Source organism: Lissotriton vulgaris, unplaced genomic scaffold (genome assembly GCF_964263255.1).
Source record: "Lissotriton vulgaris unplaced genomic scaffold, aLisVul1.2 SCAFFOLD_658, whole genome shotgun sequence".
In the NCBI taxonomy this organism is placed as follows: domain Eukaryota; kingdom Metazoa; phylum Chordata; class Amphibia; order Caudata; family Salamandridae; genus Lissotriton; species Lissotriton vulgaris.
In genome coordinates, this window is record NW_028242497.1 from 278495 (window position 1) to 295758 (window position 17264).

The following is a 17264-nucleotide window of genomic DNA, read 5'->3' on the forward strand; positions in this document are numbered from 1 at the left end:
TAAAGTAAACTTGACGTGGGCTGCGCTACAGTAATGCTCAAATCAATAAGGAAATTAAAAGAGCAAAACCCCGCCCTCGAGTAGATCGTCTGACCACTCCATCATGCAGCCGAGCTACTAAATGTGGTACTTTGTACTCGGGGCCTCTGAGCTAGGTCCTGCTGCCTTCTGCCGTATGCATCGATCCCTTGAGCCTGGCGGGTGGTTATCGAGCTGCTTGTAAGAGGCGATGTTCCTCTGCTCTCCTGTGATCTGTATGGATTCGTGGCCTGAGGCTTCTTGGAGCTATCGTGAAGGAGATGTACGACGGCAAAGAAAGCGGCCAATGGGGACTATCACTTACCTCAAATGGGCTCACTATTCATGGGGCTGGGGGCAGCAAGCGGCCGCGCCCTTTTGCAAACAGGCACCGCCGAACATTTTCAACAAGTGTACAGGCGGAATAGAGCTGTCCAAGAAGACGCAGAGCTCAATAAAGCTCGGTTTCGTACATACAGTAATTAATAACATCGTAAATATTACAGGCCTCATTAACAGACCGGTCCTTACGCATGCCACATCCGGTAACCGACTGTCCACATGTTGGTTGCAGCGTACAGCATATTATTAATAAGCCGTGCCTTACCTACTTAGGAACCAGGCCCTTGCTTTTAATGCCATGATGCACATCAGGGACAGACCGGTCTTTATAGGATCTTAATTGAGGAGCAGCGTAGTTGGGGGGGGGGGGGGGGGGGCTGGCGATAGACACCCACACTGCCCGGGGACCACAAACACTGGTTTTAGGAGGGAAAATATTGGATTGCGGCTTCTGTTGTGGTAGTTCACTTCCGGCCCCTACATTCGGTTCCGGTTTTGATGCAGAGTCCCGGAAGTAATGCGTGGTTTGTGGCGCGTTGGGTCACGTACAAAGGCGTTCGTTATAACGGCCTATTACGATGACCTTTACTTTTCACAGGATTGTGTGACTGCGTTTTAGCCTGTGGGTCTGTGGTTCTAAGGATTATTCGTCAAAACAGGTGGTTGGGGCAGCACAGCGACTTAAACACAAATCCCAGGATTCGTTTTTTCCCCCATGTTACCAAGAGTTTCAGTTGTCCGCTTTAAATGTATGCTGTATGCCCTAAAAAGTCAGTGCTAAATTTGAATATGAAGAGTGATTTCTGTAAATAATTTTAATTTACATTGCCTTAAATAGGAACAGTGTTATGCAGTTATCGAAGTTGTCTGTGTATTCCGCTGGTTAGGAGGGTGTAGGAAACCTCCTCGGGTCATACCTACATACAGCACCTCATTAACGACCCAGTCTTTATATACAGTACCCCGTTGGCGGACAGACCAGTTCTTATTGCAGCACTTAATTCACAGAATAGCCCTTACTTACAGTAGCTCATAATTGCTTAAAGCGCCTTTTACAGAAAATCTCCCTGATAGACTGGTGCTTTATACAGCTTGTCGCCCCGTTTCAATGCCGGTCTTTAAATTGTGTTTTCTCGTACTTGACCGGTCCTTTCATCATGTTATCGAGAGAGTGGTGGCCCTTGCTTGGAACACTGCAATTACTGCTTATCGTATGCGCGGGTTGGGGGAGGCAGACTAGCTTCACTTTCCCAGGGCCTGGTGCTTACTGTCCAGTGTCCACCTGCCGGGATTTTAACACCTTGGATGCAGAGACCGGAAACCCTCCTAATTATCCATAGACTGGTGCCTGTTGTCCAGTGGATACCACAGGCCCAACTTTCCCACAGCCTTGTGTCCAGCGGGGGATCCTACCTGCCTGACGCTCTCAGAAGTCCACTGACTGCTTGCTGTTCACCTCTATGACTCATCCACAACTTGGTGTCCACCGTGTACTAGCTCTCAATCTTCCCCCCAGCCTGGTCTCTGATAACCAAGGGATCCAGCCCCGCATGACTGTCCCACAGCCTGATGAGGGTGTCCATGTGCTTGACTCTCCCACAACCTGGTGTTCAGCGGCTACCACCTACTGCCCCACAGCTTGGTGTCTGAAAACAAGCCTGTGCCCAGCTGCCTGCGTGCCCTTCATTCCACAGCTCGACTGGTAATGGAAGTCGCGGTTTACAATTTACATCGTTGATTGAAAAACACAGGTCTTCTTATGTGTGTTATCTTAAGAATTGTGCCTAGGTATTCGGAGAAAAGCAATTTGCGTGAACTTGAAATTAATTGTCGTCGTCTCAGGAGCCAATCCAAAAGCCTTGATAATTCGAGATTAAAGCGCCCCAGAGATACTCCAGAAAACGCCAAAAGGTCAAGAGCGCAGACGAAGCGCACTTCCTTGACTGCCAGTCTGCCACATTTCCAGCCATAATGGCCGCCCGAAGCACTCCTCTGGGCACGGTTTCTGCAAGTCAGTAAAGACATTATTACGACTATTTACTCAGCACGGACATACCAAACTATTTGCTTAATATAGCATTGCTGTTGTCATAAAACCACTTGCGATTTGAGTCTGTCAGTGAACATGCAAGCACTCAGCAAACACCTTGATAAACGTGTTTCTAGCTATGAGTAATATTGCACACTTGTTTGCGTATACACGAATATACGGATGACATTTCTGTGTGCTCTACTTACACATGGGTAGCTATGTACGTTGCACACTTACTGCTGAGCTGTGCGATGGTCTGTCGTTCACAAATTCGAACATCGGCATGGTCGACTTAGCCTTCCACCCTCGTGTGGTTTATAAATTGAGTATCATTAATTTGGCTAATAATATTGTTTTATAGCGCTTTGATGTGGTAGAAAAGCGACGCGAAGCGCCGTAGAAAGGTTTTTAGGTTCAGTAATCCAAAGATGTTTATTGATATGCTTTTACACTCCTCGTTCCACACAACAGTTCACATACCTGAGGTATATTGCCACAGTATACGAGCATGCATCGGTTTGTTGTGCAACACTCTTGTCAGTTTCTCAGTCCCGGGACACACAATCTGCAGTTATCGACTGCACTGCGCGCTCCTCCCCGTGGGACACCGCGTCAATTGATGTCTGAGCTCCCCCCGCGGGCTTGTTATCAGAATTAACCAATAAATCCTAATCGATCAACCCTCTGTGCGCGTGCTTGACACCTACACGTTCGTGTGGTCGTCATTGTTTTCACGCCTGTCCCTTTTGTGTTCACTCTTGATATTAGATGCGCTTTAGAAGTATGCCTTACATTTCTCGGGGTGGGTTTTTATTATTATTTTATCGTGTGTGTTTTTTCAGTAATTGGTGGCACCCGAGCCTACCTTGAAAGTCGTTAAAAATGCCACGTTTTAAATAAAGTTTGTCATCAATGTGTTACAGTGAATTTCCTCATATTCAATTCTTCGATTTTAGATGCCGAACCCGCTAAATTAACAGCTAACTTTGCCTTCTCCGCTTCCTGCTGTTTTTTCTTTGAAGTTATTATCTTGCTAATTTATGTGGCACTTTTCTTATCTTCTGGCTCTTCTCCCAGCGGCCTCCCGAGATAAAAGATATTTACCACCAACAAGAAAAAAGCTGATTGTTATCAAACTAGGCACAAAACAACTTCCTTTGAGGACACAAAGGGATCTGTCTTTTGGAACAAAAAGAAACAACGATATTTGCATCATACAAGCCTTTGAAAAAATCGCGACCTACTCGGATTGAATTTTTTTTTTATTATCAATAATAATATTTTTCACAAGACCGTTTTTTCAGTTCAAACGTCATAACTTATAAAAAGAAACGAAAGGCGTGGAAATAAGTTAAACACAACATAGAAGAATGTTCTACAGCTGAAAACTAAAGGCAAAAGACCCTTATGTTTCCCGTAAAAATTGCAAAAAAAATGCGATAAAACCAGGCAAATATAAGGAAAGGAATCGAACTGGCAAAGTAATGTGTTTCCCTTTTGTTTTGTTTTATTTTATGTTTACCTTTCCGATAGAGAGAACCCGGAAGAAAAGAAGAGGGAAAAGCAGGTGCAGTCTTTACTTATTACATTTTTGCTCTCTCTTCTGGAATGTGATGTTAGTGTCTTTTTGGTCCCACTAAAGTCCAGATATGAAATTCAATATTTACAGAGGACAAACAACGGCTAAATAAATACGAAATGTCTTTTTACTTGGTTCTCTTCCTGTGTCTCTTTATAGGGCAGTTCTGTACACTTCAGGGTTTGTTCTCAGGAGGTAGCAGCTCTTTGCCCCGCACGCGTTCCACGTGTTGGGGTACAGTTTGTTGAGCAGCAAACGAGGTGTGGGGATTTAGGGGACCTCACGCCACACGTTTGGGGTTTTAGCTTGTTGAGCAGCGATACGGAGTGTAGGGAGTAATAGGGATCGATATAGTCCTCAAATCAGGGGTCAATTAAAAGTAATTTTGTAGGTTTCAAAGTTCTGGGAAGTAACAGTTTTGTGCCAACCACACTTATTGTGAACGGAAAAGTATACTGTGGGCAGGGGTGTGATGGGTTGGGTGGGCGCCCTGCCAGCCACAGCCGTCGACGGGTTTCTTGGGCCGCTCTGGCACAGGGATGCGCCCGTGGTCAGAATATCTCAGGGGCCTTGAGTTTTTTTGCGCGGGACTGATCATGTCTGACTGTTCCCTCGATGTACGGGGAGCTGGGATCATTAGGAGACCCCCAAAGGCCAGTCTTTCTGTCTACTGTTCATGCGGATATGAGGGCCCCCCTCCCCAGTATTTGTGCAGCCCCTGTTGTTGAGGAGGTGTAAGATTGGGGTCTTCCTTAATATCTGACCGACTCCAGCTGTCACTGGGGTGTTGAGTGTGTGTGTGCGGGGGGGGGGGGGGGGGGTCTGGGTGTTGAGTGTGTGGGGGGGGGGGGGTCTTTCTTAGTGCCTGACCTGTTGTAGCTGAGGTGGTGGTGGGAGGGGGAGAGGGCCATAGTGCCTGACCTGGTGCAGTTGCAGAGTATGTGGCGGGCTCCCTTCGTGCCTGGCGTGTTGCAGATGGGGTGCACTTTAGGGTCTCCCTTAGTGCCTGGCCTGCCACGGCTGCTGATGGAGTGTGGTGCTTTGGGTTTTCAGGGTTAGCTCTAACTGCTCATGGATGTGGGGATGAGGGGACCCTCTGCACCAGGACTGTCTCCGCTGTTACTGGGCTGTGAGGGCTGCTGGCCCCTCTCGGGCCTCACTGCCCCAGCCGTGCACGGGAGTGAGGGGATGGGCCCTTCTCAGGCCTGCTCCAGTAGTCCATGGGTGTGAAGCGTCGGGGCCCCCCTAGGGCATGCTGCGACTGTTCACGGGGGTCCCTGCTAGGCCCCCTCATGGCCGGGCCTGCTCCAGCTGCTGGTGCTGGCTCCGGATGGCGAACCTGCTGACGTGCACGGGAATGGGCACCACGATTTTGGGGTTACGAGAGGGCTCCCCGGTCTTGGAGTTTGCGTTTCCCGCCTTGACCCTCTTCCACTTGGCCCGGCGGTTCTGGAACCAGATCTTAACCTGTACCTCGCTGAGCTTGAGGGCGTGGGCGATCTGGGAGCGCTCCGTCAGGGAGAGGTATTTCTTGCAGTGGAATTCTTTCTCTAGTTCCAGGAGCTGCTCCGAGGTGAAGGCAGTCCGCCGCCTCCGGTTCTTACCCCCGCCGGAGGAGGGGGGCCCGGTCCCCGGTGGGGCCTCCTCGGGCCCAGGCTCGTCGTCCTTCTGCGAGGGCTGGCATGGCAGGGTGTCGTCCGAGCTGTAGTCCAGCTCGCTGTCCATGGAAAAGACTTCCTCTCGACCTTTGGGGTCATCATCTGATTTGAGGTCCTCCTTGGCCTGGTGCCCCCTGGAGACTCCTGGAGTGAAAACAGACAGATGGTTAGAGTGATAGTGCACATCAGCAGCGGCCATTATTAAACACGGGCGATTCACTCTCAAGTATAAGGGAAGGTAACGAACGGGCAGTGACTTAGTTCACGTCTGTGGCATCGAATACATAGTTTAAGAGCTACGGGCTGGGGAACAGCAATCTGTGGTTTAGGGGCTCAGTTGAGGATTGTAAAACTGAGGATGTTGTTGAGGGGCCACCTAATGTGGACCAGAAGCAAAGGGGCTAACTTGGCACCCCCAGAAACCGTGCTCTTCTGGCTGAGGAAAATGTGATCTAGTAACTAGACTACACTGGAGAGTGTAAGGGGAGAGCTGGTTCTAGTCCCATCTGCACAACTTCCCCAACATTGAGGCGAGTCGATGCATCTTTGAGTGCCTCGGATTCTTTTCTACCAACATTGGGAGTTATTAGATTGGCATTAAACCCAGAAATTCAGTGCGATTCGCTTTACCTAGGAGTGCTTAGAGGCGCTACAGTTCAAAGTATGGCGCTACAAGAGTTTACTCTTTCACCGCAAAACATAACTATGTACAGAGACGCAGACAGACAGCCCCGATGAGGAAATAGCACATCGCATACATTTGAAAATAGATATATGTGCATATAGAAATATATATGTATAAATATATATACACACATATATATATACACACACACACATAACACATATAAGTGCGTATTATTTCTCCTAGATAGACACACTTCAGCTATGTTAACATGTGCAGCGGCAGTGACATGTCATGTTAGACGAATAAACATATTTATATAATAAAATGTATCTATGTCTTCAAATGCATGTAATTATATACATTAAAAATATTCACATACATATCTGCGTTTGCATACTGATATATAATTTATATTAATATGTGTGGCGTCTATAGTCTATATATTTATATAGATGTAGTGCTAACTATATATGTTCGCCCTTAAATCTATAGCCACATATTTAGCCTCATAAGCAAATACAGATAGGAGATGCTCGTGTTGTATGCATATGTGTGTGCATTTGCATATAAGTGTGTACATACATAGATACATTGTGTAGATACATTGCGAGCCAAACAGCTGTAAGTGCGCTCATATATAGATTCGTGTGCAGACACAATTGAGCGTTCTTCGTCTTCCAGTATTTAGCGCTAGTTGAAAAACAAGAATGTGTGTGTACAGTGTACGTTTACCGTGACATATACGTGTCTGTGTATGCACACGGATATGCCCGAGGGTAGAAGCAAACAACTAATCAATGCTATTCATATTAATAAGAAGATAATCTTCGTAAATCGAAGTATCCTGTTATAGCCGCCCTTTAACGCCTGCGTGAATTTAACATCTGTAAAACGGAAGCGAAGCACGCCCACAGTTTAGAACATTCCAGATGTTTGACAGCAGTGACGTGTTGCAGTGAGACACGGCCAGATGTCTGTACAACTCTGAGCTCACGGTGTACATTAGCGTTTGCCAAGTATTCGCTATGCGCGAGGCACCCATTGCAGGGCAATTTGGGGGCTCGCCACATGAATTCGTGTGCGACAATTTAATCTATCTTTGCTTATGTAGAAAGAATCGCTGCCTGGGACTTTTATTTACTTCCAAAAATACCAGTGGAATGCTCGTAGTACAGAGAGATAGGAAAGGATAACATATTTCTAGGTGTGGAAGTAATCGATTATTCGCATTCAGAAAGCAACTTAAAACGTGGATATTTGACAAGTAATTCCCCACCCCTCCATAAGCGCCTTGAGACCCTCTGGGTATGTAGTGCGCTATATAAATCCTTTGACTTGACTTGACTTGACTATAGCGCTAACTAGCATTGTTTTGGCTTCGTAGCGCATTCTCTCTCTGGGTGCAATTCAGTCTGATCTGGGATGCCCATTTTTCCATTATGCCTGATTGGTTGGTGTTCTGAGGCCCTATTGCTACAGGCAGAGCGCTGCATTTTAGAAGCCGCACTTTTTCTTTCAACTTTTTGCTTTGTGGGGTGTTAATCGTGGAAATGGAACCGCCACTGTCAGTGACATATTTTTGCATCTGCAACATACTGCCCGGCTAAAATTTTTGCGGTCATTGGAAATATGGAAATAGCGAAATGCGTGCTTCCCGGGAAACTAGACCCCTGCCAACAATAAGCTGGTTTCTTAGTGCGAGCCGGGCTGACTTAGACGTCCTTGAGACGCATCAGGCGGCATTTCAAAACTTTCTTATTTTGCGTTTATAGTTCGTGGCGCTTGGGACAGGTTTGTCACGTACAAAAACAATCGAAAAGCCTTATTCTTTGGAAATTGATTGCGAGTGCCATTCAAACAAAGGGCTACGGGGCACTTTTCTAAGCGCTATCATTTACCCCAATGTGAAATGAAATCTATTTAAGTTCAGCTGATCTGGGTATAACGCCTCTTTTCTTTCCCTATAGTTTATGACCCCCACAACTAGTGCCTTTTTAGTTGTGTCCGAAAATGCGTCTTTTAAAGGTTTTTTTTAGCACAAAGGGAGTCTTGCAAACATTTCGCTGCTGCCCCTGTCGCGCCCGGGTGTTCGCAGTATCGCGTTCTCCCTGGAGAGGAGGAGCCCCCGCCACCTCACAGGTGGACCGTGGGGTGTAGCGCCTATTCTCGGCAGGCGCAGACACATGCACAGCACTATGTAACCCACTAACCCACTGCTGCATACAACGGTCACCTCTTATGTTCGAGGGAAGATGCACCTCAAATCAATCATAAATCACAGTCCGAGGGTGTCATGTCCAGCATCAGGCCGCAGCCAGGGCAGCAACTGTGTGATTATACAATACGTGCACTAATACTGAGACACCGCGCTGCCAACAACGCTGTGGAATATGATTTAATATCCGACGTTGGCTGTCCCAGAGTATGCTCCAGAACTCACTGCTCTCCGTATCACACCACACCACCCCCTCTGTGTGTGTGCCCTTGCAGGGGCGCCTGCCCCCTGGGCTGCAATTTCGAAAGACCGGACTGCCCTAAGGCGGGATCTGGAACCCACTATTCTCCAGATCTCACTACTCCGGGGTCTACCCGTGGTCCGTCTGCTGGGTGCAAGACACTCTGAGATGGGTACGGTGTACCAGATAGTCACCCACAGCGCCCTGTCCCCCTTATCTCCAACTCGGAGGTATGTAACCCTGCAGGGACGTCTGCCACCGTGGACAGCACTCTAGAAAGGCCGAGTTCTTCTACAGTGTGATCTAGAACACATCCCACCCCCTTCATCGCCTGCTGGGGTGCGCATCCCGAGTAAGGGCTCCTATCACCGTGTGCTGCCCTGTAGAAAGTCGGCGTTGTTTGGTTCCTGATAAAATGCTCAGTACCTCCTGGTAACTTATTGGGGGACACACACCCCCAGCATTGGATCGCTGTGTGTCTGGAGTCAGGAGGATGCAAGGGAAATAAAGATACACCTGTCTCTATATGGGTCTGTTTGGAATCGCGAGTTCTATTCAAATGACAGTCGGTATTACCCCCTGTTTGTGCGCAGAGCAGGCTCCGTCTGGGGCCCGGGGGCTCCTTAAAACACTCCCCGCGCAGTACCTGGCATGCACATGCCACGTGCTGGAGACTCCCCTGAACTCAGGAGACAGCTTGTGTACTGGAGACTCGTCCGATGTGATGCAGAGGAGCACACGTGTATGCCTCATGGACATGCACTGTGCTGGAGACTCCTCGCGAAGTTAGGAGATCCGTGTTACATGATGCAGAGGTGCAGCATATGGTATACACATGCACAGTACTGGGGACTCCCTGAATATAGGAGACTCTTCCCATGTGATGCCGAGGCGCACACGTGTATAACTGTCATCAACATGCACAGTGCCCGAGACTCGTGAAGTTAGGAGATTCGTGTTACATGAGGCAGAGGCATATGGCATACACATGCACAGTACTAGGAACTCCCCTGAATACAAGAGACTCTTCAAATGTGATGTCGAGGCACACGCGTGTGTATGTAATGAACATGCACAGTGCCCGAGACTCGTGAAGTTAGGAGATCCGTGTTACATTATGCAGAATCTGGCATATATATGCACAGTACTGGAGCCTCCCTGAATACGGGAGACCCTCCCCGTGTGATGCCGAGACGCACACGTGTGTATGTAATGACATGCGCCGAGCCCGATACTCCTCTTGAAGTTAGGAGACACGTGTTACAAGATGTAGAGGTGCAGAATCTGTCATACACATGCACAGTACTGGAGACTCCCTGAATACAGGAGCCCACTTGTACACGGAGACCCCGCCAATGTGCTGCACAGGAGCACACGTGTATCTCTGAAAGAACATGCACAGTACCGGATACCCCGAAACCTTGGGACTCGTGCTCCGTGGTGCTGCGGAGTAGATTGACATGACCCCCCCCCCCCCCCCCCCCTCCCCCCCAGGTATCTCGAGACTCTTGGAACCTGTTGTTGGGGGACACGTTACAAAACCTAATTGGAATGTGCACATGACCGGACCCTCCCCACCCTGAGTCAGAAGACGGAATTGGCACTGGGATACACATTAAAAGTTACATATCTGATGTAAACAGGCAGTCATTGAGAGTGCTCACGTGCCCGGGACGCCCCTTGGATGTTATGCTGAGGAGTGCATGTGTGTGATACCCGACATAAACACGTACAGGGGTATTATTTGTGGGCCAGGGAGGGCAGGCGACTCTTTCTGAATTCAGGAGACCCTTTGTGATGTTGACAGTCACATTGCTCAGTGTTGTGCACCCCCCCCCTCCCCCCCTAGCCAGGACCCTGTTAGCCGTTGTTGAGGATCACACGTTTAGAAGGTCTCTCTTACTTACCAAGGGCCGCCTCGGCGGAGCTGAAGGCCAGCATGGAGCTTTCCTTGCCCAGGTAGGTCTTGCCCTCCTCGCCGTCGCTCTGCATTGCTTCGGCCCGGTCTAGGGCCCCCTGCAGGCTCTGGGAGCCGAACTTGCGCAGCGCCTCCTGGTGCTGCTGGGAGCCGGGGAAGCCTCCGGGCAGGGAGGCCATGAGGGTGGAGGTGAGCGCCATGCCCTGCGCCAGGCTGGAGCAGAAGCCGGCCGCCAGGCTGGGCATCTGGTGGTGCGGGTGTCCGGACTGGGGCAGGCTGGGTGGGGGTGGAGGTGGCGGGGGCAGCACCACCGGCCGGTAGGGCATGAACATGGGGTACCCGGTGTAGACGAAGTGCCCGGGGCTGTGCTGCGGGGGGCTCCCTATGAGAGAGTCTATGCTGAAGGCAGAGCTGCTTCCAAGGGGGCGATGCATCATCGTCAGGGGAGGGGGGAAGGCTGCACTCATAGGGGGCCCGGGGCGAGGGGAGCTCGGAGAACAACCGGAGACAGGCGGGACCGTTGCTTCAGCCTCTGCGGCGGAGCATCGGGGGCAGGAGCGCAGGCAGCAGTCAGGCGAGGGTCACAGGAGGCATCGAGAGAGTGTCTGAAGCAGGGCAGGTGCAGCAGGGTGCTGTGGCTCGCGTCGCAGGCGGGGGCTCCACGGGGAGAGTGCTGGGGAGCAGTGCAGCAGGCTGGACGGCTTCGCGAGTTTCCCTGCCTTCTTCTTTCTCCAGGTGCCTGCTGTGGCCACAGGGATCGCTGCTCCTATCTGCCCCGAGCCTCTCGGGCTCCTGTTCTCAGGCACTAGTCACTGCTCTCTGCCCGTGCAGGCAGGCACCTCTGCCCCTAGGAGCAGGCGGCGGTGTCCCCTCGCTCCTATGCAGGCAGGGCTCTCCTTTGAACCGTCTGTGGAGGCAGAGACGTCCCTCGACCACTGAGGGCAGGCAGCGATCTTCACTTCTTAAAGCCCCCGGCAGCAACCCCTCAGCGCAGACAGAATTCCTTCCAAGTCTTGGGAGCAGGCAGTGCCTCTTCTTTTTGTGAACTCGTACAGGCAGTCGATGTCTCCCTGCTTCAGTCTCGCCTGTATCCCTGGCTCCTTCTCAGCCTCCGCGTGCAGCACTTAGCGCTCAGCTTGTCACTGCTCTTCCTCTGTGTGCGAGAGGTCCGTGCTCCCAGCCTCCTCCGTGCACAGGCAGTGAATGGTCAGTTTGTGTGTGTGCAGGCTGTCGCTGCCCTCCCTCTCAGCCTCCTCTGTCTAGGATTCTCTGCTCAGTCGGTGTACGGGCTCCCGGCCGTCCCTGTGTGCAGGCACTAGGACAGGCGGCGTGCACTCTCTTCTTGCAGCGCGTCAGAATCGCGCTCCTTTTTTTGCAATCACATTTTGACAGTTTTCAGATCTTTTCCTGCCACACGGGAGCCCCTCTGCGCGCGCTCCTATTGGCCAGCGTGAGAAGGGAGGTACATGTGTAATGAGGGCGGGCGGAACCACGGCAGAAGCCCCCACCTCCTCCCCGAGGGGAGAAGATACAAATTAAATGAGAAGAAAGAATGTGTGTACTGTTGACAATTATTAATAACACACACGCATGGACACACACTTACAGCTGAACAATATTATATCTGAGACTAGTAATTTGATCACACTTGAACATTATGTGTCTGAATGGTAAACTGTTCTCTATATGCACACAAAACTATAGCACGCTTTCAATACTCGTTTATATATGCATACCATATATATGTATACCTGTGCCACAATAACAAGTTATTCGGCGTAAGAGTGCTAATAGACACATTCTCACATTTATTACTATAGAGCAAAGATCAAATTCCATGTTATTAACCTTGTACTGTTTGCGTGTCTGAGAGGAAGACACAAAGCTTAATATTTCATAAAATGCATGTTAGATCGACTTTACAAAATAGTTTATACCTCAGCGCCTCAATTTAACCCCTCGTATCCTAGTTCTGGATGAATACGTTTGCTTATAACTACTATACATGACACAACTGCATGCCATACACACAACATGCCGATTCACATTGAGTAACACGCTATTTACAGTGGCAGCTGGTGACATTGGAAAGTGGCGGGTCGTATACATTGGGTATGACTTTTATGTAGGAAGGGAAGCAAGCAATCTTAATTTGACAAAGGTGGGATCCATGGTGAGTCGTCCTCCCGAGGAAAAAATTGAAAAAGGATTGGCAAATGATGCATTTTAAAGCAAGGTAATTTAGTGAGAATGCAAGGTTTATCAAGCAGTGGGAAAGTATAGTCTTGAAATATTGAACACATTCAAATATTCCCCATATCTTACTGCATTAATACATTCAACAGTTACTGTAATGCTCAATTTGTACAGCACAACTACTTCAGGCCCTGTGTGCTTTCCCAGTGTATTGCACTGCATTCAGCATCAACTTTGGAAGAAAATGCTCTAACCAGGCTCCGGGAAGCACCCGCAGCTGCTGGCTGCAATCAATCATAAAAAAATCTGTGGTGACAGGTCTTTAAGTGGGATGAAAAAAGTGGGGGCTCTCTAAAGGGGCACATGTAAAATACATTTCTGTGATTCCCATATTGTGTGCCACCTGACCAGTTTTTTGGTTTCTCTCTGAGATGTTATTGTATCCAGATATATAGCACAACAACTGACATACACCTAAAACCTGTCAGTATGATTGGCTTTGTCAAGGGTTGTTAGCTTTTTAAGATAAATGAACAACAACAATGATTTCTTATAAATTAACATTGGAAATGTTTCAATTCTCAAATTGTGAGTTTGTGAATTAAATATTATTGAGGCATGTGGAAGGAGTATTGGTCTTCATTTATCTGTGCTTTTTGTTAGATATGTATGCCCTTTTTCTCAGCACATCTCCTCCATCTACAAATCTTCAACCACCTCTCTTTTCTCTTCAGCATCCTCTTTTCAATCTCCCCTGAATGCAATTCCTTGCAGCTTCCTCACTCCACAACCTCCAAACATACATTGCACTCACTCACATTTAAGCACTTAATTTCGTTTTGCTTTTGAGTTGTAAATATTTTGACATCTGTGTACCCCCATACAAACCCAATTGGTGTTGTATACCTATCTTTTCCCTGCTCTGGTTGTACTACTGAGTCTTTTTACACTCTTTCCTTGTTTTGAACAAAATCTGTGTACCCCCTGCACACACATTTACAAAGAATTTCAGTTGCAACTGGAATGCACGACCATTGTTCTGTGAGCTCTGCAGTGAGGCCAACCCACTGACGGGCACTTTGATTTGCCTTCCGCCTCCGCCTCAGAGCTCTCAATCAAAACCCCTCAGAAGCACCTGGCATGACTCAAAGTATGCACTATGCAAGAGTAAAAAGATGCATGAAAAAAATACAGAAACGCAACACAATGAAAATGCTAAGGCTTGGACCCTGCTGGCACTCCAGATCAACTCAGTCACACTGACCCACTCCCTGAGAGCGTGTAATGGCCGTACCAAATCAGATACACCAGGGAAGTTAACCTTCATCAGAATAGGCCAATCCTCCCTGCTGGACTATATTTTAGTGGAGACCAGGTTATGGGAAAGGGTTGATTTTGCTGGCCTGCCGCGACATGACAGCAATCACAACGCCTTGACCATGGAGTTGGAGTTGCCGGACATTGAAAATGCTATGGTTGGCGGTACCTCCTTAGATAGGAGATTAACACTTTCAAACAATAGAAGAAGAATAACGTAGGGGGTAATCCAGCAGTCATCCGACAAGCTGGCCACACTATGCTCATTAATTATCCCATCCTTATCAGAAACGGGAAGGCTGCTACCACAGTGGGCATTTTTTCAAATACTGATAGAATAGCGGCGTTGCATGCAGAATTGACATCCAATTTGGCCAATATATTTTATCCCAATGTATCCTCCAAGGCGAGAAAAGGGGCCAAACAATCATGGTTCAATGACACTTGCCAAAAGGCTAAGCAAGCTCTGCTAGAGGCCATCAAAGTCAAGGACAGGTCCTTAACTAAACAAACGAGGGTGCTTTACAGAGGCAACATCCAACCAGCAAAGAAGAGCTGGGAATTGGATAGATGGGATACCCTCAAAACTGCCCTATCTAACCAAGACATGAAGGCATTCTGGTCAATAGTCAGTACAGGCAGTAGTGAAGGGAAGTCAGCCATAGAGCCAAACATTGCAGCAGTTGTATGGAAGACACACTTTCAGACTCTATACGCGACAGAGGAAGGTGCTGGCCCAAATGGTGAAACATCCACAATATCCTTAGGGATCATTCATGAAGAGGTCCCCGAGATCACTCTGACAGAAATTTTAAACGCTATAAGAAAGCTTCCTCTCGGCAAAGCACCGGGATTGGACAAGCTACTGGGGGATCTCTTTCGGGCAGAGCCAAAAATATAGGGACCCTACCTATGGACAATATTTACTGCTATTATGAGAGGTATGGCGTTCTCTGAAACCTTGGCTGGGGCAGAAATTTTCTATAGGCCGATCAGTATGATCGATGTTAGCCAGAGATTGTTTGCATGTGTACTCCTTGATCGCCTTCACATGTGGATGGAGGAGCATGAAATCCTGAGCCCATATCAAGCCAGATTCTGAAAAAACATCTCCACTATCAACCAAATATTTAGACTCCAACTCCTATACTGGAAAAGGTGTCAGTAGAGGGTGGCAGTCTCTACTTAATATTTGGAGATCTGAAGACGGCCTTAGATTTGGTCCTCAGAGCTCAATTGTGGGATGTACTTAGTGACCTGGGATCCCCCCACCTCTTGAGTGTGCTTATGAGACTGCATGAGGGCAACTTTGCCCAAGTGAGGTATGGGAAATGTGGTCAACTAACTTCCCGTTTCCCAGTTAATAGAGGAGTAAGGCAAGGGTACATGCTCGCACCTACCCTGTTCTGCTTATTTATTAAAGGCCCTGGTTGCCCTACTTATTGAGGTAAAGGATAATGATGCCCCAAAGCTAGCACGGAGTAAGGTACCAGCAATGATGTTTGCGAATGACACGCTGTTATTATAAAAGTTGCCCATAGGCATCCAGAGAGTCCTTGATAGCTTAGCTATTTTTTGTAAAAATAGGGGGGTGGAGATTAACGCAAAGAAGACCAAATTCATGGTCTTCAACCCAGCTAACACATCCCGTCCTAATCCCCGCCTAAATGGTACCTTGCGTGAGAGGGTGTCAGTTTTTGACTATTTAGTTGTCACTGTAACAGAAACTTTTGAGTGGGGCCCGCAACTGGCCAAAGCAAGCCTTAAGCTTGCACAGACTGCGGGGGACTTGCAAAAATGTATAGAAACTCCTCCCACAAACCAGCTGGGCATAAAGCGGAGATCTACAAAATGCAATCAAGGGGCCCGTGAATGTATGGGTCGGAACTATGGGGTCATTGTCCCTCTGGTAGACTGAGCAAAATAGAGAACAATTTTATGAGGCAGTTTTTAGGCCGACCCGCTAGCACCCCTCTCACCCTCCGACCCCTGGATCTAGAATTAGACCAATTGCGGACGAGATTGGATTTAGGCCACTAACCTTTTGGCGCAGACTGGGTGACCCGGAACTAGCAGTCTATCAGTCAGAGTTAAAGGAGTTATTGTGTCTCCCAGTTCTGGGTAAAATACCTTGGTTCCTGTGTATATATATATATATATATATATATATTCATTATATATATATATATATATATATATATATTCATTATATATATATATATATATATATATATATATATATATATATATATATATATATATTCATTATATATATATATATATATATATTCATTATATATATATATATCCTGTATATATATATTCCTGTATATATATACGGACGCCCCCACCCTCACTACAGTAAGGAGCCGCTGTCAGATGAGTTCGGGCAGAGAGTTCACTAAAGTGATGTACCGGGACAGGGTTAAACTGGAGTATTAGGAAAAGGGAGGCAAGTGTGTGTACAGCGCTACAGGGAGCAACATATACCCGGAGAGTGTACACAGGGGCAGCGGGCACTGACGAACCAGGACAGTGGGCACTGTCTCATGGGGTGAGGGATGGTCATCGGTACAGGACAGTGACGAACATGCCACCACCACCATACAGGGGTTAGAGACGTGTTTGCCTCAGTGGACAATGTGTTACTTGGCCTGTGCCCACAGAAGGTAGTTATTTGGTTCACTGAACAGTAGGCTCTATGGCCAAAGTGCACCACCGGTTGATACAAGAGAGAGAGTGTAGAGTGCCACGAAGCGGTGGGGGCTTGTTTTGTTAGGCACGGGGAGAGTGGGTGTGTGTGTGTGTGGCTCTAGGTGTGTGTGTGTGTGGCTCTGGGTGTGTGTGTGTGGCTCTAGGTGTGTGTGGCTCTGGGTGTGTGTGTGTGTGTGGCTCTGGGTGTGGGTGTGTGGCTCTGGGTGGGTGTGTGTGTGGCTCTGGGTGTGTGTGTGTGTGTGGCTCTGGGTGTGTTAGTGGCTGGCTCTGGGTGTGTTTGTGGCTGGCTCTGGGTGTGTGTGGCTGGCTCTGGGTGTGTGTGGCTGGCTCTGGGTGTGTGTGTGTGTGGCTCTGGGTGTGTGTGTGTGGCTCTGGGTATGTGTGTGTGGCACTGTGTGTGTGTGT

The 17264-nt window shown here is 48.3% G+C and overlaps 1 protein-coding gene across 1 annotated transcript; it reads right to left on the minus strand.

Annotated features, from left to right (window-relative positions):
* Positions 1-4842: 4842 nt before the first annotated feature.
* On the minus strand, positions 4843-11964 carry GBX2 (gastrulation brain homeobox 2). Its single transcript, XM_086948325.1, has 2 exons — positions 10621-11964; positions 4843-5773 (listed from the first exon to the last, which is right to left on the minus strand). Exons 1-2 carry the CDS (start codon positions 11096-11098, stop codon positions 5262-5264), a joined length of 990 nt encoding a protein of 329 aa, XP_086804451.1. The 5' UTR covers positions 11099-11964; the 3' UTR covers positions 4843-5261.
* Between the last annotated feature and the right edge of the window lie 5300 nt (positions 11965-17264).

Bases quoted from the DNA above. Each gene is read 5' to 3' on its own strand.
- GBX2 (XM_086948325.1), bottom strand. From the start codon at position 11,098: ATGAGTGCAGCCTTCCCCCCTCCCCTGACGATGATGCATCGCCCCCTT. The intron at 5,774-10,620 runs GTAAGTAAGAGA...TTTTCACTCCAG, and splicing joins CTCCGCCGAGGCGGCCCTTG to GAGTCTCCAGGGGGCACCAG.